Source organism: Balearica regulorum, chromosome 13, assembly GCF_011004875.1.
Source record: "Balearica regulorum gibbericeps isolate bBalReg1 chromosome 13, bBalReg1.pri, whole genome shotgun sequence".
In the NCBI taxonomy this organism is placed as follows: Eukaryota; Metazoa; Chordata; class Aves; order Gruiformes; family Gruidae; genus Balearica; species Balearica regulorum.
The window spans coordinates 14,587,409-14,615,371 of record NC_046196.1 but is presented as its reverse complement, the minus strand read 5'-3'; the positions used below and the strand labels follow the sequence as shown (position 1 = coordinate 14,615,371).

At 40.5% G+C, this 27,963-nt stretch overlaps 1 protein-coding gene across 1 annotated transcript; it reads right to left on the bottom strand.

Annotated features, from left to right (window-relative positions):
- Positions 1 to 71: 71 nt before the first annotated feature.
- GPT2 (glutamic--pyruvic transaminase 2) lies at positions 72 to 27,963 on the bottom strand. The gene is made up of 11 exons (XM_075766076.1): positions 27,124 to 27,963; positions 16,540 to 16,629; positions 16,055 to 16,163; positions 13,287 to 13,420; positions 8,565 to 8,808; positions 7,739 to 7,818; positions 7,043 to 7,179; positions 6,157 to 6,331; positions 5,207 to 5,362; positions 4,033 to 4,145; positions 72 to 2,809 (listed from the first exon to the last, which is right to left on the bottom strand). The coding sequence occupies exons 1-11, from the start codon at positions 27,463 to 27,465 to the stop codon at positions 2,719 to 2,721; spliced, it is 1,671 nt and encodes a 556-aa protein (XP_075622191.1). The 5' UTR covers positions 27,466 to 27,963; the 3' UTR covers positions 72 to 2,718.

The following is a 27,963-nucleotide window of genomic DNA, read 5'->3' as shown; positions in this document are numbered from 1 at the left end:
GAAGTTAAATGCCTCATAGTGCAATCCAGCAAGTGTTGCTTCAGTGACATAGGAAATGAAGAACTATTGCCTTTTTTTTTTAAACGTGTGCTTTATTATTTGGAAGTCTCATACATCTGAAGTACCATTATAAGGAGCACCTGTAGGAAAATCAAACCTAGAAGCATGCATTTGAAAGTAAGGATTGTCTGTTATTAATGAAATATTTCAAAGACATTGAAAATAAGCCTCTTTTCTTAGCTTTACAGGATTGTTCCACAAAATTGCACATTAACCTTATCACAGTACATACAAATATTGTGGATGGACAATAGAAATCACCACCCTTCCATATGAGATGCATCAAGAACAAATTGTTATCCCTTATAATGTCAGAAACATAAAAGGCACCATAATAGAATGTTTAGAAAAAACTCAGTTTATGCCATTATATTTTGATTTAAAAGTGTAAGAATTGCTGTCCCGACTTAAAACAAAAAGCCTTTCACACCTGTAAGTTATCATTAGAAACTTGTAAACCTTTACATTTTTTCCAGAAGTATCAGGTGCAAATGCAAGACTAATATAAAATCTATTGACTTAATTAGATTACAAATACTACCCCATGAAAAAGCTGTAGTTACAAAAATATAAAAAATACTCTAACTCCCATTGTTAGATCTTAGCTTCAATCTACACTGCAGTATGAGTCCAAAGCCAGATCTGATTTGGACACATTCCTAGAATAGGAAAGTGCTGTTTGTCTTATTTTTTACATCAATATTCTGACCTCTTCCTACAGTTTTGCTTTCTAGATTTGTTTTATTAGTGCATATTAAGGATGCCAAGTGGAGAGTGCTAACAGATGAAAGGTTGTATTTATCAATGGATAGTAGCAACATCAGGGTTTTTTGTCTGCTGTCCTCCCAGAAGTCCATTTCTCCAAGGATAAAAGTATTAACTTTTTTTTCTCCGAGCCTCCATAGTAACTTTGTGTAGCAGCATGCCATTTTCATTTAGGAGCCTGTGACCACTGGCAGGTGATTGGGAAGTACTAAATTCTTCTTCACAGATTTCAGTAAGGAACTGTGAGAAGTACACCAACTGCTAATGCTATGTCATAGACTAGTAGCTGCTGTTGCAAGGACAATTATGGGCAACATCTCTTGTCTTCCACACATAATAGATTGGCACATCCTTTATCCGTATGGTGATTCTCTAGCCCTTGGCTTTAGTAACCTGGATCAGCATAGGATGTTGAACCAGCTACAAAGGCAGCCTAACAAAGTGCTAGTAGACAGTAAAATGAGTTTACTTCTAAATAATAACTTAATGACTAGATTAAATGAGATATTCTTAATGAATAAACTTTGTAAATGCTGAGCCTAAGCCTGACAAATGCTAATGCTTTCATGGCTGAATACTGGAAGCTATGTTCCTTCAGTCCTTTATCAGTACTAGCAGAAGGTGTTCAGCTTCCAACTCTAGAGAAACAGAAGCCTTCTTTCCTTGTGCAGGGAAACTGGCGTAGATTAGTAGCATAATACAGCTGTACTCCTAGACAGCGACCTGGTTTAGCTGAGTTTTAATAAGCACTCAGGATCATTCAGCCAGCAGCGTGACTATGGAAGATTTAAGAGTGAGCTGTACTGTTGTTACCTTTATGCTTGGTGCAAGACATTTTCCTTTAAATACCTTTTCCTTCATTAGAAACCACCCCCAGCATTTCTTCTGGTAACACCATTTGTTAGTCCTTGCCAGTTCAAGCTGGATTTTGGCCAGCTAAGGGGTCTCTCAGTCATGTGGTTCCAAACAAATGTTCTCCATAGATAAAGTGATTCTGTAATAGTGTTATATTTTACCCTACTTGAAAGGATTGATACTACTCACATCTGCATTGAAACAGTAACTTACTATGTACCATGTATATAAAAGATGTGAGTTAACAGGAGACTCATGGAGTTGTTGTTAGGAGAGGAAGTGTTCAGTGCTCTCATCTGGTGCTGGGATAACGTGTTGAATAGCATATGCGTAAGAAGCTAATACTCCTCATTATGTTTCAGTTTCATAAAAATAGGGTTCGAGCAGACACCATCTTCGCTCCTCTGATCAAAACTGTATATTCCATTCAGATTGTGCTGTGATGGCAGGATTTTTTTTTAACAAAAGTTCAAAGGTATCTGCACACATCTGCCAAATATTTTTTTTTTTAATAAGCACACTGTACCTACATGCTTAATCAGATTTGGAGAACACTTCATACTTAACAACAACAACAGCAAAATAAACCAAACAATATCTATAATGTAGGCTTTTGAATTTTTGTTTCTGAATTTTAAGATGGGAAACATGTTCATAGCTAAACAATCCCTATTGGCATTTCTGTTTTGCAAAAAACACACACAACAATTTTAATGAACAACTCCCTTCCTCAACCTATTGAGTCAAAAGTTCACGAATGTAGCTTCCAATCAAGGCACAAAATCATTTACTGACTCTTTCTTCTCACTGCTGTCGTCACATGCTCCCCTTCCCCTTAAAAAAAAAGTTGGTGTAACAATGTCTTCTATACCAGACATTAAATTTAATAATCCAATAAATTGTAGCAGTATCTGAGATTGGATCTATCTATTTTGAATTTAGTTAAATTAGATGAACAGCACATTCTCAGCACATCTTTGTTCATTTTCTGCATTCGCCTTGAAGGGGAGAGGATGAGGGGAAAAAGCCACAGTAGTTTCATGCATATTTTTCAAGAAACTTTATGTGGAAGTCTTTCACTTTCTCTAGTAGGATCTTCAGCTTCTCTACTGGAGGAAGAATGGTCATTCTGAAAAATAATATTTAGAGGAAGAAAAAAAAAACCACCCACATTATCTTCAAAACAAACTAAACTGTGATCTTTGCAGAGATATTGATTAATCTCTGGGCACAGCAAGTAAGATGTTAAGTTTAATATCAGTTTTGATGTGATTCTCTTATTTTCTGCATTTATGCTGTAATTGAACTATACTATTAAACTAGAGCCATTTGTTTCGGTTGGTTCATACATAGGAATTCAAGAATTGTTACTTTCTGTTGAGTGATAAAGAAGGTCATCTGTAAGAAACAGCAGCAACTAGGTTTCCATTTTTGAGGCAGTCATGCCAAATTATACTAATTTTTTTGAGCTTTACGGGCCGGCAGTTATGAGTAAATGTACACTTCTTCTTTAATTGAAAACTTCATTCAGAAGCATTCAAACAATACAACATCCCACACTGCAGTTTTTAGTCCTTTTTTTCCTTCTTCTGTATAATCTGAAAATCACATTGAGTTATCAGACTGTATCCAAGAACTACAGAACAAAATGTTTTTCCCACACTGGTACAGGAATGGAGTCACACTAGCTTTTTTCTGGAGCTGCATGCACCCAGCTATCTAACCCAGCTATCTGTGTTGCAGAACTAGCTTGGCTAAAAGTACCCTCTGTTATATTGCTTCAGACCAAACAAGACTAAATTCCATGATAAACTGTAGCTATCAGTGACTCAGCTGGAGTAAAGCACTGTTTATTGGAAGCAAAAGCAATAGTGTTTATGTTCACAGTTTTGGCATTAGAAGATTTAGTCCAACATCTTGTTTTGGTAAAGTGAGGAGTTATTCAGCGTGTTTAAGGAGCTGATTTGTAGGGAAGATACAGCATCTTTAACGCAGTTTCTCCGTATGGAAATACTGTTTAATCCTGTGGTCCCCCAGAAGAAAGCAGGGCAATTTTTGTAATGCCTTAGCCAACTTTAAGATTACAGTATAAGCTATTATTATTGTTTGTATTCGTGGAGAAGGCATTTAAAATGTCCATGTATAAAAATAGAATAAAACTATGTCAGCAAGCTGTGAAAACACCTGGAAAATGTGAATAGCTGATCTAGTAGATCAGGTCTTTGACCTAGCTGTCGGTCCACAGAAAATGTCCAGTAGAAAGTGAGACAACATAAACCGAAATAAAAATCTTTATATATAATCAGAAGAGAAAGTACAGTTCATTTGATTTTAAAGAAACAGAAACTGTACCTGAAATGGTAGCTTCCTTCTCTTTGGCCAAATCCACTTCCAGGTACGACACATATTCCAGTCTCTTCCAGAAGTTTCATGCAATAGAACATATCAGGTGCCATTTTATGAGCCTAAGGGAACAGATGCTTTGGAATTATTGAAGTCAAAATATTCCAAATATATAGAATTTCATGATTGCTTTTCTTCCTGAAACCTTATCTTACATTATTAGTTTCTTATTCTATTTACTAGAGAAGATGAAGAACAATTGTCAATGGGACAGTTCACACTGCGAATTAAATAACAGTACTTCATGGAGGAGCAAGGCCTGCACAAAACACTCGCTTCAAAAGAAAGGTTTTAGATATATTTATTTTTCTCCTTGACTTGCTTGTAACATTTTGTCAAAAGTCTCAAAATTGTACTCACAAAAGTCTAAGCCACTGACATTTGGCAAGGGGAAACTGAGAGCTGTGTGTTCCAGTTCCGTTGACAGTTACTATTTTTTTCCCCTGAATTATGTGCTGACTAGAAAGTCACCTGATTAATAACTATGGAAGTTCTTAAATACATACAGGTTACATGCCTAATCAAATAATCAGCTGAAAAACAGCCCTATTTTTGTCCTCAGCTGTGCTGATAAAATTCCCTTTAAAAATTGAATGTTACGCATTAGGTAATAGAGCTTAGCTAGGAACAAAAAGACTTGCTGTGTAGTAATGTAGCTTACTGACCCAAATACAAAAAGGAATTGTACATAAAATTTGTAAGGAAACCTCCTCCTCTCTTTCCCACACTTGCTGAATGGGGCTTCTTTTGCAGAGTCAGTAGCACTCTGCCATTCACAACCCATGCCGCACGTGCTGGCCTACCTAACCCGGGCGTGGGCAGCAATTTGGAATTTGAACAGGTCCAGCTACTTGCCCACCCTATGACTTAATCTATTTAAAACTGAAGTCCTTGGGTAACATACTCAACCTGGAAGCCTTACCAGTGTGATGAAATGCTCTGTTTTGTTTCCCTCTCTTAAAATAAAGGTCATGTTATATTTAAGATCATACGTAGTCAATGAAGTACTGCTTTTGTAACTACATGAGCTTACTCTATCTCTGGAATAAAAATTCATCATTGGAAGTGGCAGGCACAAGTGTGTGAAGGTTAAAATTGATTTCGGTAGAAATGACTGACTGACCTTTGCTTCCTCAACAGCTTTGGAAGGAATAAAGATCCGTGGGAAGGCATACATAGCTCCTTGAAGTGGATTGCAGTGAATTCCTGGTACCTTGTTAAACATGTCTTCTGTTAATTTGGCTTTTTTGGCAAGATTGTTCAAAACAGACTCCTTCTCCTGTTTAAAAGGAAGGTGTTAAGTTTGACATATTTGAAGTGGCAATAAAAAGGTCAGAGAAAATTATGATGTTCAAGAAGCCTTCCCCAAATTAAGCACTTTTAGGGATTTGCTGAGCTATCAGAGCAAATGATGTTCCCAATTCCAGTCATACTCTTACAGACAGCAATGCAAAATGGCATTAGCAGGATACAACTACAAAGTGGTGTGGACAAACAGTAACCTGCAGAAATCTCTATCTGGATGCCGCCTTCTTACATTCTTCCTTCTGAGCATCCACTCTTGGCTATTTTTAGAGACCGTGTTAGCTGAACCTTTGATCTGACTTAACACTGTAATTTCTTAAGCCAGATTCAGTTTCCGTTTTACAAGTGAGAAACTATATGTATACTTTACTAGAGAATACCATGTTGTTGAGTATATAGAGGCATTGGATACCTAAGAACAAGGCTGATTTTATAACTGTATTGAATCTAAACCCAAATCTTATTTAGTCATTCTTTTGTCATGCTGAACACAGGAGAAAAGTTGAATTTATCAGTAAGAAAACTGAGTTGGTAATGGTTTCTTAGCTTTTTTTGGCTCCTAAACAAAGGAACCTCAAAAGGAATAAAAAATATTTTTAAAGGTAGTCATATTGAGTTAATTTAAAATACCCTGCATAGTTCCGTAAACTAGTGTTATTACAGGGTTGTCTGAGAAGAAAGAAGTCTGGTCTCTGTGCATAGTTTGAGTTAACAATATTTACGATAGGTTTAGGAAGTGCACAAAAGAACAGGCATGTTATTGCTGACCTTTATGAACTGTGAATAAGATTCTTCTCCAGGTATTGGAGGATTCACTACAATATCCATTGCTGCTTGTCCTGAGACTGGAGGACAAAGGCGAACAGAAAGCAGCTTAACAAGCTGTCCTTTAATTTCTGGGTGCAAGTTAATGACCTCCATGTAACCTCCTCTGTAGCCACATCTGGGATTGAAGTGAACAGAAAAGATCAGTTAAGCTCGTGTGTATAAACAGTGGAAAAGCAATGAAAATAACTGCAGAAGTGGAAAGACAATTTGCAATTTGTAACATACAGGTTGTTGCAACAGCTGCTATACTGATAATGTTTCAAGATGGAACTAAATAATATGCCTTTATGCCCTAATATCCCATACAGAGAAAATTGTGTACATGCAGCTTCCCTGCTAGGCAAGGTAACAATTAACTTGGGTTGTTTGCTCTTCAGAATAAGAGCATATGTCTGTAGCGTATTAATTTAGCATTCATTTAATCAGAAAGTTCTTTTTCTTCCATCTCTTCCTCCCCAAAACAACCAAACCCAAACATTTGTGATATCAAACATCCCAGTGATTCTTGAGCTGTTCCCTTGAATGTTGGAGATTGTATTTTCCTTTATCACAGATCCAGTTTAGGACTGTAGGATTTCACCTTTGTGGAACTGAGGCATTAGGTGTCTGAAATAAATACACTTATTATTCGGTACTTTGAAACCACTGAGCTATTCCATTACTCTGTGCTTTAAATGCTTGTTTTCCTTTTCGTAATAGTTTTTAGTTAAAATTAATAGAAGACAGTAGATTACCTTCAGGTCACTAACATGAAACGGCTGTCCAACCAGATTAATGAGGAAGGTGAGATGAAATAAAAAACAACAAACAACTAAAGCAGACTTACTCGCCCATGTATCCCTTAGAGGTGGAGTGAAAAGAGGCCAGCTCAACATTGTTATAGTACTCGGGTCCCATCTCATACAGAATCTTTTTGAAAGAATGAAACTGGCATCCTTCAGAGTACACATTGTCCTGGTAAACCTGAACAGTCAGAAGACATTAATGTGCTCTGTTCCCCCAACTAAGGATAAAAGATGGCCTTTTAGATAGCCAGATCTGAACTGAAGAAACAGTGCTAACACTCAAACCCGTTAGAAGACACAAGATTCTTTGTTAATAGTTACTGTAATGATACATTTTAACTCATGTGGCCATACTTATTAGTTTAGCCTTTGGAAGAACAGTGAGCTGCTTTGTATAATTTAACTTTTACTTCTATGTTTAAATTTATTTTCCTACTGTTTCTTTCATTTGAAGTGGTCTGAGTATGACATAGGTTTTTATGTCAGTTCCAGCAAAGTTCTTCCTTATGTCTCCTTGGTTGTCCCCCCTACACTTTGTCTCTAGTTCAAATCCAGATCAAGCCACCTCTCATGTTAATCCTCTGATATTAAGAATCTTGCATGTTTGTTCATGTCTTAAGATAATAACAGAGAATCTGTTCCCTGTACTTAAAAAATACCAATACCACACATGGAGCAAAATTATACCTCACATACATACTGAGCTGGGCTTTTGAGAGAACAGAATATTCCATTACCTCATCAGCGAGAAGAAAAAGTTTCTCTTCCCAAGCAAAGTGTATCACATCTTCAATGCACTTTCTGTTCTGCACCTGTCCTATAGTTCGATTTTTAAAGTAAGAAGAAAGTTAGTGGAGCACATATATACAATTTTTTTCACCCAGACCTAGTTAGACTACTAGCTTTCGAATAAGATATCCCTCCTTCTCAGAAAAGTGCTATTGAATTTTAGAATTCAATTCACTAAGTGTGAAATTAAAGAACATTTTTTTAGGAATTATGGTTCAAGGTAACTTAGTTCATCTCAAGCAAAGGAAATGTGAGATACAGTAATCAATCAATAACTTACTAAGAGTACTCTGTGTTTAACTGATCATTTGAAATACATGCATGATGGTTAAGTGGGAGCTAGTTTCTCAATAATCAACCTCAACTACTCAAAAAACTAAATTCTTCTGAGGGAGGCAGTGGTTGTGACTGAGTTCAGAGTGTATCTGTAGTTATTGCCTCTTAAAGGTCATGTCAGAGACAAGATCTTTGATAAAGACCAAAAGTGACTGAAAGTCATTCCATAAGTCTGCAAAGTTCAGTGGAAGCAGTGGCTTCAAATGGGATCCAGTGAAGTGAAACTGCTCCCTCCTCTCTTCCCAAATCCTGGGAGTTCCATGATACCGCAAATAGGTTTCTAAAAGTATGACATACTGTCCTGCTTAGAACACTGATCTCTAGAATTCAGCTTTACATATCTGATAAGTATTTAGGGTTTGCCTGCAATGTCAAATGAATGAAAAGGGAAAAAAAATTGGTCTTAAAACCCATCCATTAAACAAAATTACTATAGACCTGTGGGATTTCCAGGGTTGATGATGCAGAGGACTTTTGGATTGCAATATGCCTTAGCTTCATTCAAGGAACGGCGAAGTTCATTCACATCTAGAGCCCAGCAATTTTCTTCATCCAAATAGTAGTTCACCTGGATAGCATCTAGTTCAGATATAGCTGCTGAATATAAGGGATATTGTGGTATAGGGATCATCACTCCTGTTCGGGATTTTCCACCTCCTGAGACCAGGATCTTTAAAATTGTCTGGGGAAAAAATAGTAATTAAAAAAAAAAAAAAAAGAGTCACCCACCATAATTAATAGTATACTCTAGAATAAGTTACTGATCTTCCTTCTTAAAAAAAATCAGAGTTAAGAGAGATTTCTATTCTAGAGGCATACAGTCATTTTCTCATATCAACGGGCATTTATTTATTTCAAGTTGTTGCTGGCTGAGTGAGGACAGTCTAACTCAGCTTAATGGAATTCCTCTGCATGTCATGGCTTCTAAAGAAGATCACATCTGATCAACTGCAAAATTTAGGAAAAACATTCTGAGCACAAGGCTAGAGGGAAAATTGGAAACGGGAATATCAAGATCATGATTTTTCTACTGTGCCCAGCTGTAAGCAAAGAAGCCTCAGCTAGTTGTTGCTTTCCAGCCATTTTATCTCACTAAACAGAAGAGGCCAATAAGTAAAACCAGAAATTAGAACTGGGCCTGTGGAGGTTCTCCTTTGGAAGAGAGCGCCCTGTTTTAGATTAGGAGCAAGTGTGGCCAGGTGGGAACAAAGCTAGAGACTCACATTATGGTTTCATCTTCAAGTAGTAGAAGAAACCAGAAGTCTGTATGTCTTGGGATGGAAATCTAATGTATCATATGTAGTTTATGCCCAGAAGATACAGACAGAAATGTAATACTTGTGCTAAGGTCAGTCCAGAGGATTTACCTGTGCCCAACAGCTGTGTGTTTGTGTGTGTCTATGTGTAGGTTTTTAATGTGAATTAAATAGAAGAGTGCATTTGGTACAGTAAGTGGAGAGATTTCTTGCCTTTATAATTAAGGGAGAACTCTGAAGTACAGGTGCAATCAAAGCAGGCATCCTTATCAATTTGTAATTGATAGTGTAAAAACAACAATATCTCTTCAGATATAACAGCGGTGTCCTTTAAGTTTCTCATTGGTTCTAGAACAAACTCTGCCTTTCTGTGCCTCTCATCACATGCTAACTCAGCTGCTAGGCTAATGATTTATAATCAACATAATTTTGTACCCACCACTAGTTTAAAAATATCAAGCATCCTGTCGTGGTTTAGGCCCAGCCGGCAGCTGAGCGCCACGCGGCCGCTCACTCACTCCTTCCCCAGCATGATGGGGAGGAGAAGTTAACAAAAGGCTCGGGTCGAGATAAGGACAGGGAGAGCTAATTATCATCACGAGCAAAACAAACTGAACTTAGAAAGAGGGATTCATCTAATTTATTACTAAACAGAATAGAGCAATGAAAAAAAACAAGTAACATCAAGCCTTAAAACACCTCCCCCACCCCTCCCCCCTTCCCGGGCTCAACTTCATTCCCGGCTTCACCCTCCTCCCCCCCCTCAGTGGCGGGGGGGGGGGGGGGGGGAATAGGGGGAGGGGGATGGGGGTTGCGGTCAGTGCAGCGCACGTTGTTTCTGCCGCTTCGTTGTCCTCGGGGGGAGGACTCCTCTCATCCTTCCCCTGCTCCAAAATGGAGTCTCTCCCACGGGCTACAGTCCTTCCCGAACTGCTCCGGCGTGGTCTCTTCCATGGGGTGCAGACCTTTAGGAGAAAACTGTTCCAGCATGGGTCTCTCACGGGGTCACAAGTCCTGCCACCAAAACCTGCCCTGGCGTGGGCTCCCCTCTTCACGGGTCTACCGGTCCGGCCAGGGACTTGCTTCAGCCCAGGCTTCCCACAGGCCACAGCCTCCCTCGGGTACCTCCACCTGCTCCAGCGTAGGGTCCTCCACGGGCTGCAGGTGGAATCTCTACACCCCCTCATCGGTCCTCCATGGGCTGCAGGGGAACAGCCTGCTTCCCCATGGTTTTCACCACGGGCTGCAGGGGGATCTCTGCTCCGGTGTCTGGAGCACCTCCACCTCCCCCCTCCTCCTGCACTGACCTTGATGTTACATCTCCGCACTTCCCCCTCCGGATGTAAAAAAACTTCCCACCTTCTTAAATATGTTATCACAGAGGCGCTGATTGGCTTGGCCTTGGCCAGGGGCGGGCCCATCTTGGGGCTGGCTGGCATTGGCTCTATCAGACACTGTGGAAGCTTCTAGAAGCTCCTCACAGGAGCCACCCCTATAGCCCATGCCCCCACCCACTACCAAAACCTTGCCACACAAACCCAACACATTCCACCCCTCGCCTCTGTGAATCACATATTTAAGAATCATTAAAATATACATTCAACACAAAAACTTCACAAACAGTAATCACGTCTATAAAGGGAAAAAAAAAAAATTTCCCACACCAAAGCGAAAATATCCCCATCACAACACCAATACAGAGTCCACCCCTCGTCCCTTCACCACTATTTCAGTCTCAAACTATGTTCAGTTCATGTTTTGCCCGTTACCTCTTCCAATTAGTATCCTTATCTCGATTTTCTCGAGCCCCACGTTGGGCGCCAAAAAGGACTGTCGTGGTTTAGGCCCAGCCGGCAGCTGAGCGCCACGCGGCCGCTCACTCACTCCTTCCCCAGCATGATGGGGAGGAGAAGTTAACAAAAGGCTCGGGTCGAGATAAGGACAGGGAGAGCTAATTATCATCACGAGCAAAACAAACTGAACTTAGAAAGAGGGATTCATCTAATTTATTACTAAACAGAATAGAGCAATGAAAAAAAACAAGTAACATCAAGCCTTAAAACACCTCCCCCACCCCTCCCCCCTTCCCGGGCTCAACTTCATTCCCGGCTTCACCCTCCTCCCCCCCCTCAGTGGCGGGGGGGGGGGGGGGGAATAGGGGGAGGGGGATGGGGGTTGCGGTCAGTGCAGCGCACGTTGTTTCTGCCGCTTCGTTGTCCTCGGGGGGAGGACTCCTCTCATCCTTCCCCTGCTCCAAAATGGAGTCTCTCCCACGGGCTACAGTCCTTCCCGAACTGCTCCGGCGTGGTCTCTTCCATGGGGTGCAGACCTTTAGGAGAAAACTGTTCCAGCATGGGTCTCTCACGGGGTCACAAGTCCTGCCACCAAAACCTGCCCTGGCGTGGGCTCCCCTCTTCACGGGTCTACCGGTCCGGCCAGGGACTTGCTTCAGCCCAGGCTTCCCACAGGCCACAGCCTCCCTCGGGTACCTCCACCTGCTCCAGCGTAGGGTCCTCCACGGGCTGCAGGTGGAATCTCTACACCCCCTCATCGGTCCTCCATGGGCTGCAGGGGAACAGCCTGCTTCCCCATGGTTTTCACCACGGGCTGCAGGGGGATCTCTGCTCCGGTGTCTGGAGCACCTCCACCTCCCCCCTCCTCCTGCACTGACCTTGATGTTACATCTCCGCACTTCCCCCTCCGGATGTAAAAAAACTTCCCACCTTCTTAAATATGTTATCACAGAGGCGCTGATTGGCTTGGCCTTGGCCAGGGGCGGGCCCATCTTGGGGCTGGCTGGCATTGGCTCTATCAGACACTGTGGAAGCTTCTAGAAGCTCCTCACAGGAGCCACCCCTATAGCCCATGCCCCCACCCACTACCAAAACCTTGCCACACAAACCCAACACACATCCAAAATGTATAATTAGGACCAAATGCAAATTTAAAACCTCTTTAATACCCTCTGTCCCCCATGTTATGAAACAATAATTGTTTTATCATTGGAAGTGCCAAATAATGAGAGTCATTGTACTGCTGACTTTTCATCACTGGTGAAATCAAATAAGCATGGTACAGATTTGATATGGTATGCTGCCATTCCTGACAAGCTGCCAGTATAATGCTTGGCATCATAAACTCTGGAAAGCCTATTCACTAAAGACATCTGGAGAACTGTTCATGTCAGAACATTGTCATTCTGAACTCTGCCACTAGATGTCATTTAAAAAAAACCTTTTACAAACAAGCTATAAAAGGCTACCTTAATAATAGCAAAGAACTGCTGGTTGTTGTAGTATAAGTAAATGTCTCTGTGTAAAGAAAAAATCTAATAGAGTCAGTTATTCCTGTCTTAACTGAGGACCATCTTTGAACCTTTGTTGAAGCCAAAACCGGAAGTTTTTCCCAAACAAGCTGGCTACTGAAATAGATCTTTGGGATTTTCACTGTCATTAATCTGCACTAGCAGAGAGTTTAGTAGGAAGAAGAGCTGCTGAGACTTCTCACATCCAAGGTCATTCCCTCTTCTCTCTGCCACCGATTCATACCTTCTAATCTTCAGTGCTTATGTATCTTATCCACTGAGGACACCATTATGTAGTCTGAATGGTCTGAATCTCCTAAATTTATATTTAGGCACCTATGTGGTTTATACTACCTTTACGGAAGGTACAAGGTAATGTATGTTAAAAGACTTTGTCTCCATGTGCCTGTTTCTTAGCTGGCCCCTTACATCCACATAATTGGGTATATTGAATATCCACTTAATGTGACTTCAGTATCCGTTAGATCAAACTCACAGAAGTTTGTGAGACCAGATGTTCAAGAGAGATCCGTATATCCAAAGGTAACTGATAAATTATAGTTTATACCAAGAAAATACAGGTTTAATTTTAACACTTACAGCAATACCATCACTTGCCCCAGTGGTAAGATATATGTTATCTGGATCTGCAGGAACCCCACCATCTCTTCTTTCAATATATGAAGCAACATCTTCACGGATGCAATTTATACCTTGACTGGCACTATAAGATCCTGTGAAAAATAAAGAATGAGATGAGAACTGAGTACAATGAACATCAGATTTTCTATTTGCTAGCAAAACTCCTGAGCTAGTATTGTATGAAGTAGTTTGTATGTATGACGGCTTTGGATCCCCAGGATTGGTGTGGTTTTATTTCAAGGAGTAGGAAAGGGAGTTGGTTTGTTCATAGAGCAAAAGAATTCATTTGCAATTAGACAGATATAATAAGTATCCACTATAATATACTGGACTGCTAAGAAGTAGGATTTAAAGTCTGGGACAGCAATCCCATTTTAGCTATCTCCCTGTTGTCTTCTTCATGTTGAAAACCACTTCAGAATGTCAAACAACACCTATTTAAATAATGGGAAGAAGGAACAGAGGTAGCATGTGCAATAGAAAGGAAAATAACTTCCTCAAATCCATGACAAAAATAACTTCTATTTGCAATATGAAAATAATATAATACCATTTTCTCCCACAATCTGAAACCCAAAAAATACTAAACTGCTTCTCTCTCCCCCCACAGCGCCTCCCACAACTGCTTTTCACTTACTTGTAGCAGAAACATCTAGGATCACCCCAGTCTATAAGGCTCATGTGCAGTTGAGAGAGCACAACTAATAATCTTAAATAAAGTCAGATGTTAGATGCCTGTGTGCAACACTGCTGAGCACGTGCAACAAATACAGAGTAAAAATAAGCCTAAGCCAAGGTAAGGAATGGATTCAAGCTATGAAGCCTAAGACTGATGGACAATGAAGTGACAACTGTATATCTAATTTCGAACACTGTCATGAAGCTGCAGAATCTTCTTTGCTTGTTGGGTGGAGTGGAATAATTGTGCCTGACTTGACTCTCATCACTCAGTTATATGCTAGTAGTCTGCCTGATAATACTTCTGCGAAAGCATAATTTATAAAGACAAAGAACCTTTGCAAGTACTGTACAATTGCATTGGACAAAATGGTAGTTCAGGGCACAAAGTTCCCTGATGTCCTAAACATTTACTTTTACAGAACTAAAAGTTATATTGGATCTATACTTGGGTCTTTGACCACAGCTAATAAGCTGCTGTTAAAGTAAGAGAACAAACCTAAGCTGTCATTCTGTCTTGTGCTCCATTGAAGGCTGAGTCCTATGACTCAGTAAGGATATACAGAAGACCTGAATTCAATTTTCAGGTCTTCTACACTTGATTGTATTCAACTGATAGCTTTGACTAGAATCCATCTGTTTGCATTGTGAGATGCAAAGAAATAAAAAATCAACCCCAACCCAAAAAGCTGCATGTGCATATATTAGATATTTTTATATATAGGAGGGCGGTAAATTTCTCGACTACCTGGAAAGATATGACAGTTATCCCACGTGCCAAGTAAGTGATGCCAAAGGAATCCCAGAGTATTTGAACACAACAGAAGTTGAGGACATGTCTGAGCTTTCATAAATACATGGTCTGGGAGTAGCAAGACTCAATACTAAGAGTAAGGTTTTGCCAAATGAACGTACATTGGAAGTGAGGTTATTCTAGTTCATAACCAGAGGTTAAGACATTCATATTAACTTTGCAATTAATATATTTAAATAGGCCAGTATAGATGTGGGTACAATGCTTCAAATAGCTTAACCATATGTAGTAGAGCCACTTCTGTGTTGGAGTGACAATGTTTTTGAAAATAAGGTTTTATTAGAACACAACGCAGCACTTAAAGCTACATGGAGGGATCAGTTTTTGACCTGTAACACTACCTGCAGAGTACAAATTCTAGTGGCATTTCTCAGGTACAAGTAGGCAGCACAGTTGCTAGATGGAAAATAATTTGTCTCTTCTATTTCCTCTCTACTGAATATGCAAAATTTGTACTTATTTGTGTGTATATTATATGTATACTCTTGCAGGAACAGTGGTTGAAGAACAGAGTTCTTTAGTTCTTTCAAGGGTTATTTTACCTTGGAGAAATCGGGCTTTGACATCTTCAGTTAAAACTATCACAGCTAAGTAAAAAGCTACTACCTTTCCACTGTGTAGCTTTCCCTTTGCAGAGCATTATTGCCTTGTTACCTGAGTTTCTGATACCCCAATTCATATCCTGATAAACATACTGGGACTGATAGTTCAAAATTAAGATACAGGATTGTGAACTGGATCAGCTGAGATGGACATACATTGTTTGTTGATACCATCATTACAGGGACAGTAGACTCCTTGACAGAGAAACATCTACAGACGATAAAATTATAAACAGCCTCACCTAGACTTAGCAGGAGACATAGCTGTCAGAGCCCAGGATTAACATATGTCATAAGAACAGTAACAAAGCTTCACTAGTACTCTCTGCCACATACTTTTCTAATACAAAATAGCTTAGCATTCGCCTAGATGTTATTGTGGTGAGGGCCCCATAACTGTATAATCCTTATCTTGTCCTCTTCTGTGACAAGTCTTATAAAAAATTTGCACTATTAGTCACTGCTTATCAGAAGGCCATACGGTGAACCCTCCCCTATCATTTTGCCCTAGGCCATCTCCCATATGATTTTGTAATCATATAAAACACAATTAAGAAATTTCAGCACTGCAGATATTGAAACTACCTTTGTTGATTCTAATACCAACAGGAGCAACTGAAACAGACACTTACCTAAGCTGTTTCCTCCACAACCCTGCAAGATCCGTCTGGCTCGCTTTTTGGCATCTTCTGGAAAACTTGGACTGTCCAGCAGGTTTGGGTATGTACACAGTGCCACTACCTAGAGTGCCAAGAAAATGTAAATTGGCCACTTCTCAATGGTAATTTTAAGTTGGTAATATTACTGTTAACTTTCCTTGGAAATTAAGATGACAAATACAAGCTAATTTAAAACAGAGGTTATTGATGAAGAGCTTTCAGTTGGTTTTTTTAAGGGTAGTGCTTACAGAAGTGAAGAAATCTTACTGGGTTCCAAGTTCTGCTGATAAAAACAGCTTAGAATTATTAACTATTTGTATTACGGACAGTGAAGATTGGAGTCCGAGTGAGCTATGCATCTAGGGAATCATTTATACTAATACAGACATCAGACAGATTTTAAGGCATTCTGGGTAATCTAATAAAAAATCAAGAATAATATTTTATAATATTCTTACCTGACGGAGGAAGGTGATTGGCCTCTGTCCCATTGCATGTGCATCTCCAATGTTGGCTTTAATTACTTCAGTAAAAGGTTTTTTGATTCCCTAAAAAGAGACAATTCACAATGTATTGTTAGGGCTGAAGTAGGTCTTCTTTTTTGGTATCTGTCATAGAGTGTTTAATGTAAAGCTTAATGCATTTCTTAAACAATACTGCTAGTAAATCTTAAATGCTTTACAGAAATGATGCTGACTGTGACACATTTTTAAATGATGGGCTGGCTTTTTTTTCTGCTAGCTACAAGTAAGAGATTGACTTGCCTGGAAACTACGCATTGAAGTAGAAAAGATGAAAAAACGCATTCTGAATTGTCAGTAATAGAGCAACTTGTTTGATATACCTAAGGGAGGGATGGATCAGTCAAGAAGCTAAAAACAGTTGACATTTGAGAAATCTACCAACAAAAGAAAACTTGAGACCTTTAGTACTTTTTAGAGTAAAAACAGTAAAGATACTGCTTGCTTATTTATTTTCTATTTAGATTAAATATTCATCATGTGATGAGCCCACTTTTCCATATACAGATGTTTTACAAAGTATATCATAGTGAGGCTCTATGTGATAAACAGCAGAAGTGCTAAATAATCTCCATGAATATTTAAAAGCTTCCTAATCTCTGAAATCTGAACAGACAGCCATTTTTCCCATGAGGAACTGAATACATCATGAGAACAGAGGGAAAACAGTTGATGAATGTTGATTAGCAATCATAGCTCTTTAAAAACCAAAATAAAATAAGGGAAAAAAGGCAAGGAACTGCCTGGTAGGAAAAAAAACACCATTGATTTAAATAAAAAAGACTAACTGAAAGGAAAGGCCAACATTACAAGAAGAATAAATGAGGCAAGAAAAAATGTATAGTTTTTCTAATGTATATTTAAGTATGGCAGATAGTAGGGAGGCCTTCTAACAGTGACAGAATTTTCATGTGGACTAATGAACTGCAAAATTAGACCGATTAGTTTTCTGTACAAAATTACCTATAACAACCTGCTCTGGCTGTGGACTGAACTCACAAAGCCTCTTCCTGGCCTATGTATTTACAGCAAGTTATTGGATTTGGATATAGAATATGTGGCTGGCAAGCCTTAGCTGATTGTTGCTTTTATACCATGGATTATGTGTTGCACTTCAATGACAGACTGGAACCCAGATGTGCAAAGATAACAATGACTAAAATATTAGTTAGTCACCAGGGACAGAAATTCTCAGGTATGCCAAGATTTAGAGGTTTACAGCTGTGTGATGTGGCTGAGAGGTTATGTGATAATGTGATTCAGATACCCACTACAGATCCAGTCCATCATATAACTGATAGCATTTAGTTTTTTCTTTTGAAATTAAATAAGTAGTTAGAAATGGCATTGAAACAAGACAATTTGACTTCTGTGAGCCTGACTCAAAAGGGTGAATGTTATATGATCTTAAATTTAGCAGGAACTGAAAAAAATGTTCACTTAAAATAATTGAAAGTGACACACTGATTCCATCAAGTCATTTGCTTTTATGTTTGCTGATCTAAGTGAGTGCTTAATAAGAGTTGTATTTCAACCTTAAATAAGGAATTAGGAATAAGGATTACAGGTATCTGAGGCTGAGTTTAGCAATTTGTGAGTAATGCAAACAGCTACAAATAGGTTCTCTTCAAACTATCTGGGGTCCACTGAATGTTTCATTCTAATTTACAAATAAGCAGGAAAAGAAAGATACATGTAGAAGGACAACAAATTCAGATTGTATGAAATTAAGAAAAAATCTTACAGATTTTGGTTGCATTTGGTCCTTTTTACAGTAACCTGAATCAGTCTCACTAGATTTGCACAGTAATACAAATTTGTTAAAAAATAAGGGATGATACTTTCTTTGCCTTAAGTTAGGCAATCTAAAAAACCATAGCAGTTCTTAGCAATAAGATGAAATAGAAATACCTTGTTTTCCAGATTAAAAACAGAACAAACCAACCCCTTAACAACATAAATACATGATGTTAGACAAATTAGATGGGTTTTGCACACAAATACTATTGTGATCTGTAATAAAAAATTGTTGCTGCTTTGGTTAGCGAAATACTTAAAGGTATCCTGCATTTCATAATGTACCTTTGGAGTTTTTCTAGCGGTACAGCCTTTACAACAAATGTAGCAGAGCTTTTTGGTGTCTGTGTCAGGTTTATTGTAAATAATGTCATAGCTTATTAGCATCGATACCATTCTGATCTCTGCTAGTGCCAAACTCAGTGTTTATGCCATCATTGCCTCTGGGCATCAACTGCAAGTTTATAATCATCACCTACTCCATAAACCCCACACTAACTTTGCTTCTAAAATGATTGATCTGGAGAAAATATCAAAATATACATAACAGTTATCTTACCGTAAAATTCTGGGAGAGAAGGGACAATTAGGTTTTCTCTGTTGTACACACTATTCCTACATACCTGCCTAAAGGCCTGTGGTCCTCTTGACTAACGTGTATTTCTTGGTCTCAGCTACAAGAGCTGTTACCCTTTTTGTCTTTCAGAAGAGAGATGCTTTTAAATAACTGGGGCCTTTGCCTTCCCTGACAATGAGTTAATATCAACAAGTGTTTAGAACTATCTTCACGAGATTCACTGTATCTCCTCCCAGTGAAATCTAGAAAAAAATTGTTATGACTACATAGGGTTTTTTCATCTTTTTCTCTTACTTGATTTCCAGTCTTTCTGTGGAAAGAAGGAATATCAGAAGTTGTTCAGATTTAGTTTTGATTCCTCCAGAACAAAAAGTCCCATCTTAACATTTCAGAAAGAAGGAACAGGAAGCAGTAACAGACAAGAAAAAGTGTCAAATGCTAATGAGTCCAAGTTTCAAACCAAGGATATCAGAAGCTGGCATCAAGAGAAGTCTAGACAGTACCTATGACTCTGCAGATGAGTTCAAGGTGGAATTCTACTTAAATCCTTAAGACAGAGTGGCATTAGTCACTGGTTACTTGTGTCAAGGTTTCTTCTATGGTGATGGCACTGGTTTGCATGGGTATCCAAGGGAAGAGTAATGTCAAATACTTTTTGGAAGGTCTATGAAAAGATCTGTATGCAAGGAGGAAGTGTGAATGTGATGTTGATAACCTCAACATCAGGCTGTAGAACAGCAGGAAAAGTGGTGCAACAGGACATAGTTTGTTAGGGCAAGATTTATTTCACTGCAGAAAGCTAAGCAGTCTTTGACCATGTCAGCAACATGCCTGTGGCTGAGACAATTTAAGTCCCTGGCAAGCCAAGGAACATACAGGGGGGCAGCAACTAGGTCATTGGAATTGTTTTGCTTTCTTCTAGTGATAGAGAGCTACCCTCCGCAGCTTCTCTCTGCTTCTCTCATATTCTTTTTGTCTCTCATGTTCTCTCTCATATTCTCATACTCTCTCATACTCTTTAATATTCTCTCTCTCTCTAAGTACAGGCAGGCTTTTGAGGTGTGTTCTAGAGGCAGTCTGACTGGATTGTAACTGGCCTCTGCCAGTAGGCAGAGAATTGGAAAAGTGAAGCTTGCAGAACAGGAGCTCTAATAACACACTCTGGAGCAGTAAGTACCAGATTGATACTCATGTCTACTGAAGAGGGTATGATCCACTTCAAGGAGGAAAACCAATACCCAGCCCTACAAAACAAGCACTGCTATAGCCTTCTTAAGCCTTTGGTGGCACCTCACACTGTCCTAACAAAATGATTCATCTTCATCTTGGGAACAAAGCCAATCTTCTGTCATTATTTTGAAATTGTTAGCAAAGGGACTAATTGTAGTAGCCATTTTTAAAGCTGAAGAAGCCACCTTGCACTTTCAAAGTCAGATGTAAAGAAGAAAATACAAAAATGTGTTCATTTTTTTCCCCAGTTGCTGTCTTCTTGATAATTAAAGGATTTTAATGGAATAAAGGAATCTTCCCAGATTTGAAATAAGCTCTTTGGAAATTAGTTCCTTCAGCAATTACTTCTGTCACACTCCTCTACCTAGAGGAAATGCAGTCCTTTAAGACACCAGATGACAAGCCTCTGAAACCTGAAGCAGGTGAGACAGGATTATTCTAACAACTGTATCAGTGTTCTAAGTATCACACAAAGTTGGGAGAAGGGATTTTCATATGTGAATCAGAGTTCATTGGTGCAGAGTTAATACAAATCTTTGTGTAGTTAACCAGGTTTGGAGAAGCTTCCTCTTCCCCTAGATATCCCCATGGCCTCAAGAAACCCAGCAGGTTAAGGAGCACAGTATGAAATGATGAGCTGTCTCTCAAGGAGAGAGTCACCGTGCAAGAAGTGTTGGGAGAATTATTTGATCAAAGAAATGATATGATGCCAGAACATACACTATCCCAAAAAACTAACATGAAGGCAATGCACTGCCAGGAGCTGCTTTTTCTCTTAGGAGTTTTACTATGCCTGGAGGTTCCCTTTACAGTGGTGCCATCTAAGAATGCTGGGAAGTTGCAAGATAACACTGTGCCCAGAAAGAGTAAAGAAGGGTGCAAATTGACTTAAAGCTAAAATCTTCAGCAAATTTCAAAGAAAAACCCTCAGTCTGTAGAGAGGCTTGTGTGATTTGGATTTGGTAATGGTGATAGGAAAGAACTGAAAAGACTTCCCTTGAGGAGGCCATGAAAACGTGTGGTGCTTTTAATCCCAGAAGAGCAACACAGTACTTCAGCTATTTCTGAATTTCAGATTTTGTCCACTCTTGGCTGCTCCTCACTGTTTCATTTTCATTGCCATTGTTTTGTGCCTCCTCTTAATGGTTATCAGGCAATAACATCACACTGTGAAACATTGTGCTATTTCCTTAGCACAAGCCAAGTCTGGTTTTGCTGTGACTTGCACAAACAAGCTGTATAATAAGAGAGCTGGCAAAACCAAACATTTCAGCATAGTTGAGATCTATGCTGTAGTAGCCAAGTTGCTTGCTTGCCTTTTTTTTTTTTCTTCCCTTTCGCAAAGGGCCAAGAAAGCACTACCCAGAGGCCCTTAACTAATAGGGACTTGAAGGCCCGAATTAGCATTCCAATCTTTTTATTAAAACAGCTCGCAGCAGAAAAATAAACCTGACCTGCTTACCACAGACTAAGTCTTTGTGTTACGCATGTGTAATTCAAGCTGACAGGAACTGTTGTTGGAAGGAAGGAGAAGGCAGATTCAGAATTTTGACTTGAAATGGCAGTGATGACTTGCATGTCCCCCTAATATCAGATGAAAAAAATCAATGAGGCTGACCATTAATTGGCAGATCTGATTCACGTATTACAGAACAGGAGTTGTCCTCAAGTTACTTTTGCCTTATACATTGTTCAAAGTGCATTTGCATTCAGAAATTTTGTCTGTATGAATAAAGCTCTAGATTTCAATGCGACTGTAAATGACAATTAAAATAATGCTCATTAGAAGGAGATTAGACATTAGGACCCTCTTAACTTGAAGACCTGTTGGAAAAGGGCTATTTTGGAATAGATTTTGCTACTTTGCTTTCTTGCTTACAAGAAAAGATCAGATAACTAGATCTTGTGGACTGTGTGCTTCTGATCATATGATGTTGGTAATCATACTTGTAAAATTTATTTTCTTTCATCTACATCTGCAGTAGTTTTTCCCCTGTTAAAAAACATGGGGTTTACTACAGCTTCGCTTCTGTATGCAACATGTACAGGCAACTGAAGAACAACAGTTCAGTCTTAATGAGGCCAAATGCTCTTGCCTGGAAGATAGTTTCTTAGTGTGCACACAGTCACGTATTCAAAGCAGAAAATTATAGGATGGTAATTTAAGCTTAACATCTTTCATTACTGGGTGTACCAGTCAATCTTGTATCTTTTTCTTGGCATGTCAGATTGTATTTTTGCATGTCATCGTCTAAACTCACAGGGACACAGTCAACTCACATTTACAATTAAGTCTGGATTCTAAGTCGGATTTTATTCTATTCAATTTAAAAGCCTGAAGAATTAGTAAAAAACCAAAAAGCTCTACAGTCTTCACCAAAATACTTTAGCAGAAGCCGCCTCAGAAGCGGAGGTTATAGCTACATAAGTAAAAGGGATTTTGGTAGGTTTTTGATCTAAACAGAAAGGTAGGGAGTGAACCAGTGACTTGAAGAATAAGCATACAACAGGAACCTATTTGCAATAGCTATGCAAATGAAAAACATGGGCACATGAGTGTACAACCCTTTTGCTGTAAAAGCAAGTCAGACTCAGTGGCTGTTCAGAAAAAAATGGACTTCAGTGCGTAGAGACTGTATATTGCCATTAAAGGCACATAGTTCCAGACCCAGTGGTGGAATATGCAACCACCTGTGCTGATCTGAAGGAACTTTCTACATGGTGCCAATGTCTCTCTGCATACAATCCCTCTACCCCTTTCTGCCGGACAATTCTGTTTCAGTAACTTGAAAGTTTTGAACAGGGACCTAATGTTGTGTGACTTACTCTAAGCCAGGCACAGTTTCCAATGTAAGATGAGTTGACTTGTGGATCCTAAAATGCTGTTTAATATCCATACGCTTTGCAAGTATACCTAAGCCAACTTAACCTGAGATAGAACTTGACATTATGTAAAACCCAAGCAGGATATAGGGGAAAAAGGAGAGTGTAAGTGGAGAGAGAAGTCAGAGTAACAGATATGAAGGGACTTTCCATAACAAGGTCAGTTAAAATTAGCATGAATGCAAAGTAATAAATCAGGTATATGTGTTGCCTATGTAAAGATAAAGCTAGCTTGCTATTACTGATTAAGTAAAGAGAAGGGCTCTGTCCAGAGATTACATTGTTCTTGCATTGAATTCATGTTCAGGCTAAAATTTCTAGTCTAAAATATCAAGTCAATGCTTGATATGGTGGCCATCTGTTAGCAAGTTTTAAAAAAAGGCGATAGAAAAAAGATCATATTTGTTTGAGTTCTATTGGGGCTATAATAATTTATTAAAATGTGCCTGTGCTCTAGCTTGCTTTAAAAAGTTTTCAGAAACACCAAGGAGAATGGCTGAAGTCAGTTCTTTCTCCATGTATCACCTTAGTAAGCAAGAATCAGCTGATTATTACCATGAGCAAAGGGGAAGAGAAATCAGGTTTTAACTTTTGAAGCATGATGCAATTTCAAAATTATAAAAAAAAATATTCAGTAAGTGATTTTACATAAAGTTTGCCAGCTGGAAAGACTTAATGTAGATCAAAACCTTGATTTTCCACCTAGATCAATATAGGTCACAGGCCAACAAAACCTAATGAATCCAGTACAGCATGCCCCATCAGTACTCCTGAGCAATCAATCTTATTTGGCTTTAATAGAGTATTCTAACTTGTCAGTTACATTGGCTTAATCCTGAGCACATTAGCTGAAATTAATGCCTCATTTTTATTTACTTTTTTAAAGAACTATGCCTTAAATTGCCTAGTTGCAGACTTCTCAAGTAACATTTTAGTCCTTATTTCTATGTGCACTGTGGAGTTACAGCTCCTGTTGTAATCATTTGCAGTTAATAGACAAAAGAAGCAAATGCCAGGTAGAATAACAGAGGAACTGCTATTCAGAATCTGAGACAGCAGAACAAAACTCAAAGAAGACTAAAGCTTACACTGTGCAAGCAGCTTCAAATAGTTATTTTATAGTCTACATAACAAGCTGTAAAAGTTACACAAGTATGAAGTCTAACTGAATTGAACCAAGTTTAAACAGGGAGAGCCTCTATTGCATCTGATTAGACAATGGCTGCATTTCAGATGGTTTTAGTTTAGAAACAAATGACCCAAAGGCATCTTGGCAGAACAGGACAAATGCAGATTTACTAGTGGGTATATCATTGCTTCACCTCTGCCTGCTCTTGCTACCACCAGCCAGTGCAGCGTTTCCATGTCGTACCATAGAGTCCATGCTTTCATGCTTGTGCAAAGCTCCTGCGTATGTAGTAGAGTTGCTATGGGGCAACCCTTTTGTTGTCAAGGGAGAGTAACCATGGATCTAGAGATGCTGTGGGGCATCACCTTTCTCTGACAATCGCTTTAGCCTCTTTTTTTTAATCAGTCCACGTTAATTCTGCTGGCGGTGGTTGATCTAACTCTGTGAGCTAAGGTTGAAGGGGATGAAAAAAGTAGTTGTCCAGTTTTAATTAAAAGTAAACAAAGAAGTGCTATTGACCTGTGATCATACAGAAGTCAATTTGAGACCAAAAAGTAGACGTTTAGATAACCTGTAATATTTCAATTATAAGGAACCTAGGTACTACTCAAGGCTTTACCAGACAGCTTGATTAAACAACAGCAGGAATAACAGTATTTTTATCAGGAAGGCAAAGAGGAATGAGTAACTTGAGCACTGCGGAAGAAAAGAAAGTCTTTCAGCTGCTTCCTTAAGTTGATTAGTGTTCTCTGCTGGTACATTGTCTTAACTTTTGCAGTAGTACTGTACTCCTCTGCCAACAGGGAGGTTTTTGTTTGCTTTAGTCATCTTAGAGCATAGTCACATGTCTCTAACTGCTGGTAGCCATTGATAATATTCCATGAGACTGGTTCAAGAAAAAAACTTCTAAATGGAAAATGCCACGTAAGCGGGCACAAAACTGCCATAGCAATCTTTTAATAAAGTGATTGGCAATGACTTGCTCTTGCATTTTTTAAAAAGTGCACAGAAGATGATTCTGTCTGCTGGTGACTCAGCTGGTAATTGAAGTAAGCAGGGGAGTTGGGAGGAGTTAGTGAAGATCATACTATGTTTGTTTTGCCAAGTAATATCTCCTGCCCTCTAACTTGAAAACAAACATACTCAGTGAGAACACTGGAAGATTTTATGCTCTGGAAAATGCACCCACTAGAGAACCTAGCTGCCAAAAGTCAGTGACACCTTTATAAACAAGCTTTAAGGCAAAAATCAAAACAAATGTTCCGAAATGAAATCTCCATCACCAAAGTTTTTAAGTAGAATTCTAAAAAAGGAGCTGGTTTTAATAATTACTGAGTTAGATGTAAGTAATTGATGTATATAATACACAGTGAGCTGAAAACATGCTTCACCTTCTAAAACAAGGGCAAGCAAGTAACACAAAGACCAAAGAATTAAAATAAGCTCTTCTCATTAGCATTGCTATGGCACTGTTTTTGTTCAAAGCACTTTACATATACTAATCAAATTTGTCTTGCAGTACCTGTAATAAGATATTAGCAAGACTTTCTAAAGCAGTGAAGCCAGGGAATAATATTTGAAAAGATAGAAAAGTAACTATGCCAGATGCTTTATTCAAAACAAAAGTGAGTCCTCATGCTGACAGGGGAAGCGGTGATGTGAATAGTACAAACAAAAAGCCACGCCTGAATTGCTAAGGGTTTTTTTTTCCCAACGGTACGTCTTAAAATAAGGAATAAGAAAAAAATAAGAAGAACAAAATGTAAGCACTGAATGATTTGGATACTTTATTTAGTACATTTTGGCCTAGACCCACAGGAGTATTCTGTATCAGGCTTTATTGCCCGATCCTCCTAAAAGCGCTAACCACCTAAAACTCTGGGCAGCATCACCGAACGTTTGTGCTCTGAAGGCTTGTCCTCAGGCACCGCAACTTGTGCAACTTAAAAAAAAAAAAAAAAAAAAAGAAAAGAGCAGCACACTATGGGTGGTCTCCTCAGAAAACTTCAGTCTCTCCGGCTCTGGAACACCCAGAGGCAGAGGAGCGTTGGCTGAGCCTGCGGAGCAGCGACTGGGAAGAGCCGAGTCCAGCTCACGGGTTAGGAGATCGCGATTTCAGAGGTGTCTCCCTGCCTCGGCGAAGGCAGTATCTCTAAAACCGTAATGGATGTTTTAAATGCTCTATCGGTATGATGAAAGCTGGTCAGTCACCCTTTTGTATAACACAAAGGACATGGGATTGCAGCAAAGGGTCAAAGTGGCTGAAGAAATGTAAACACTACTTTATGGGGGTATACTGTATTTGCCTTACGCAATCAGTGACACGAGATAAACAGTAGCCGGAGGGCGGGTTTCTTTGTTTTGTGCCTCTCCCGTGTGAAGGGGCGCAAGCGAAGGGGTGTCCGGCAGCGGAGAGGAGCGGGGCCGGGCAGGGCGGGGCCGGGAGGCGGCTGCGCGCCCTGGCCCGGTCCCGGCCGCTCCCGCAGCCCCCAGCGGGGACAGCACGTCCGGCCACCGCTTCGGACAGCAGCAGGGACGGGGGGAAAAGCTGCTCGTGGTCTGCCAGTTTTTAGCTTGGTACGAGGCATTGCACTGGCACTCGCACCGCCGCCGACCCCGTGCGTCCCCCGGCCGCCCGCTTTCCCGAGACTTCTACGGGGTCGCGTCTCAGCCCCGCGGGGTGTCAGCGGTCCCGCCGGCCCCACCGCCTGCCACGTCGGCCCCACCGTCGGACGCGGCCCTGCCGAGCCCCCCGACGCCCCAATCAGGAGCGGCGGCGGCGGAGGAGTGCCCCGGGGGCAGGGCCAGTGCGGCGGCGGCGGGCACGCCGCGGGAGCGGGCAGCGCGGAGCGGGGCGGCGGGGAGTCCGCCCTGCCCTGCCCCGCCCCGGCCGCCCCTGCCTCACCTTCCGCAGCTCCTTCTCGATCTCGCCGGCTTTAAGGACGATGGGGCCCCGCACTGCATATTCCACCGCCTTCACTTGCGGGTTCATGGACTCCAGCGTCAGGATCTTCTCCCTGCTCGCCTTCTCGTTGATCTTCACCGCGGAGGCCTTGGCAGCGCTGCTCCAGCGCACCGTCCCCTCCCGCGCCGGCCGCTGGAGCCGGGGACACCGCGGCTGCCGCCCCGCCGCCAGCGAAGCGGCGCAGCGCAAAGCCATGTCTTTCCTTCCGCTTCGGCCGACCCCCGGCCCTTTGCAGCCCAGGCTTGCCGCAGTTTGCTTGGCAACCAAGACAAATCGATGCATGGTCTTCCAGGTAGTTCCCAAAGCAAGATTAAGGATACTAGTGTTGAGGATCGGTGTATTTTGTAGTCAGAACCGGGAGCTAGTAAGACTCACGCGAGCAAGAGATGCAGTCAGAAGCAATGCCGAAGAGGTGGCACAGTTATACGTACGTGCTCGATCCTCCCATGTCCAGATCCTGCAAACTTAATTGCAATGGATACAACTGATCTTGCAGTGTTGCGATGCCACCGGAGGAGCAATAGATCCCACCATTGCATCAGAATAGCGTTGCCTCTCCCCAGCAGAAGCGCCCGCGCTAGTGCTCCGGAAGAGTCCCGGGTAAAACCATCCTTCTTAAAGCCAGCGCCTGCAGCCGCCCCTGCCAGCCTTTACCCCGGCCCCGAGGCGTGCTAAGGTGTGGATTGCACCAGCGAGACTGCCAGGCGCGCTGCCTGGCGGGTTTTGTAGTTCCTGCAGCCCTCGGCTGCGCCTGCCCACAGCATCAGGTGATGGGCAGGG

Excerpts from the sequence above, each read along its gene's own strand:
- GPT2 (XM_075766076.1), bottom strand. The coding sequence starts at position 27,465 with ATGCATCGATTTGTCTTGGTTGCCAAGCAAACTGCGGCAAGCCTGGGC. Across the intron at positions 6,332-7,042 it reads TCTAAGGGATACATGGGCGA|ATGTGGCTACAGAGGAGGTT; the intron begins GTAAGTCTGCTT and ends CTTCAATCCCAG. Across the intron at positions 5,363-6,156 it reads CTTATTCACAGTTCATAAAG|GAGAAGGAGTCTGTTTTGAA; the intron begins GTCAGCAATAAC and ends CCTTTTAAACAG.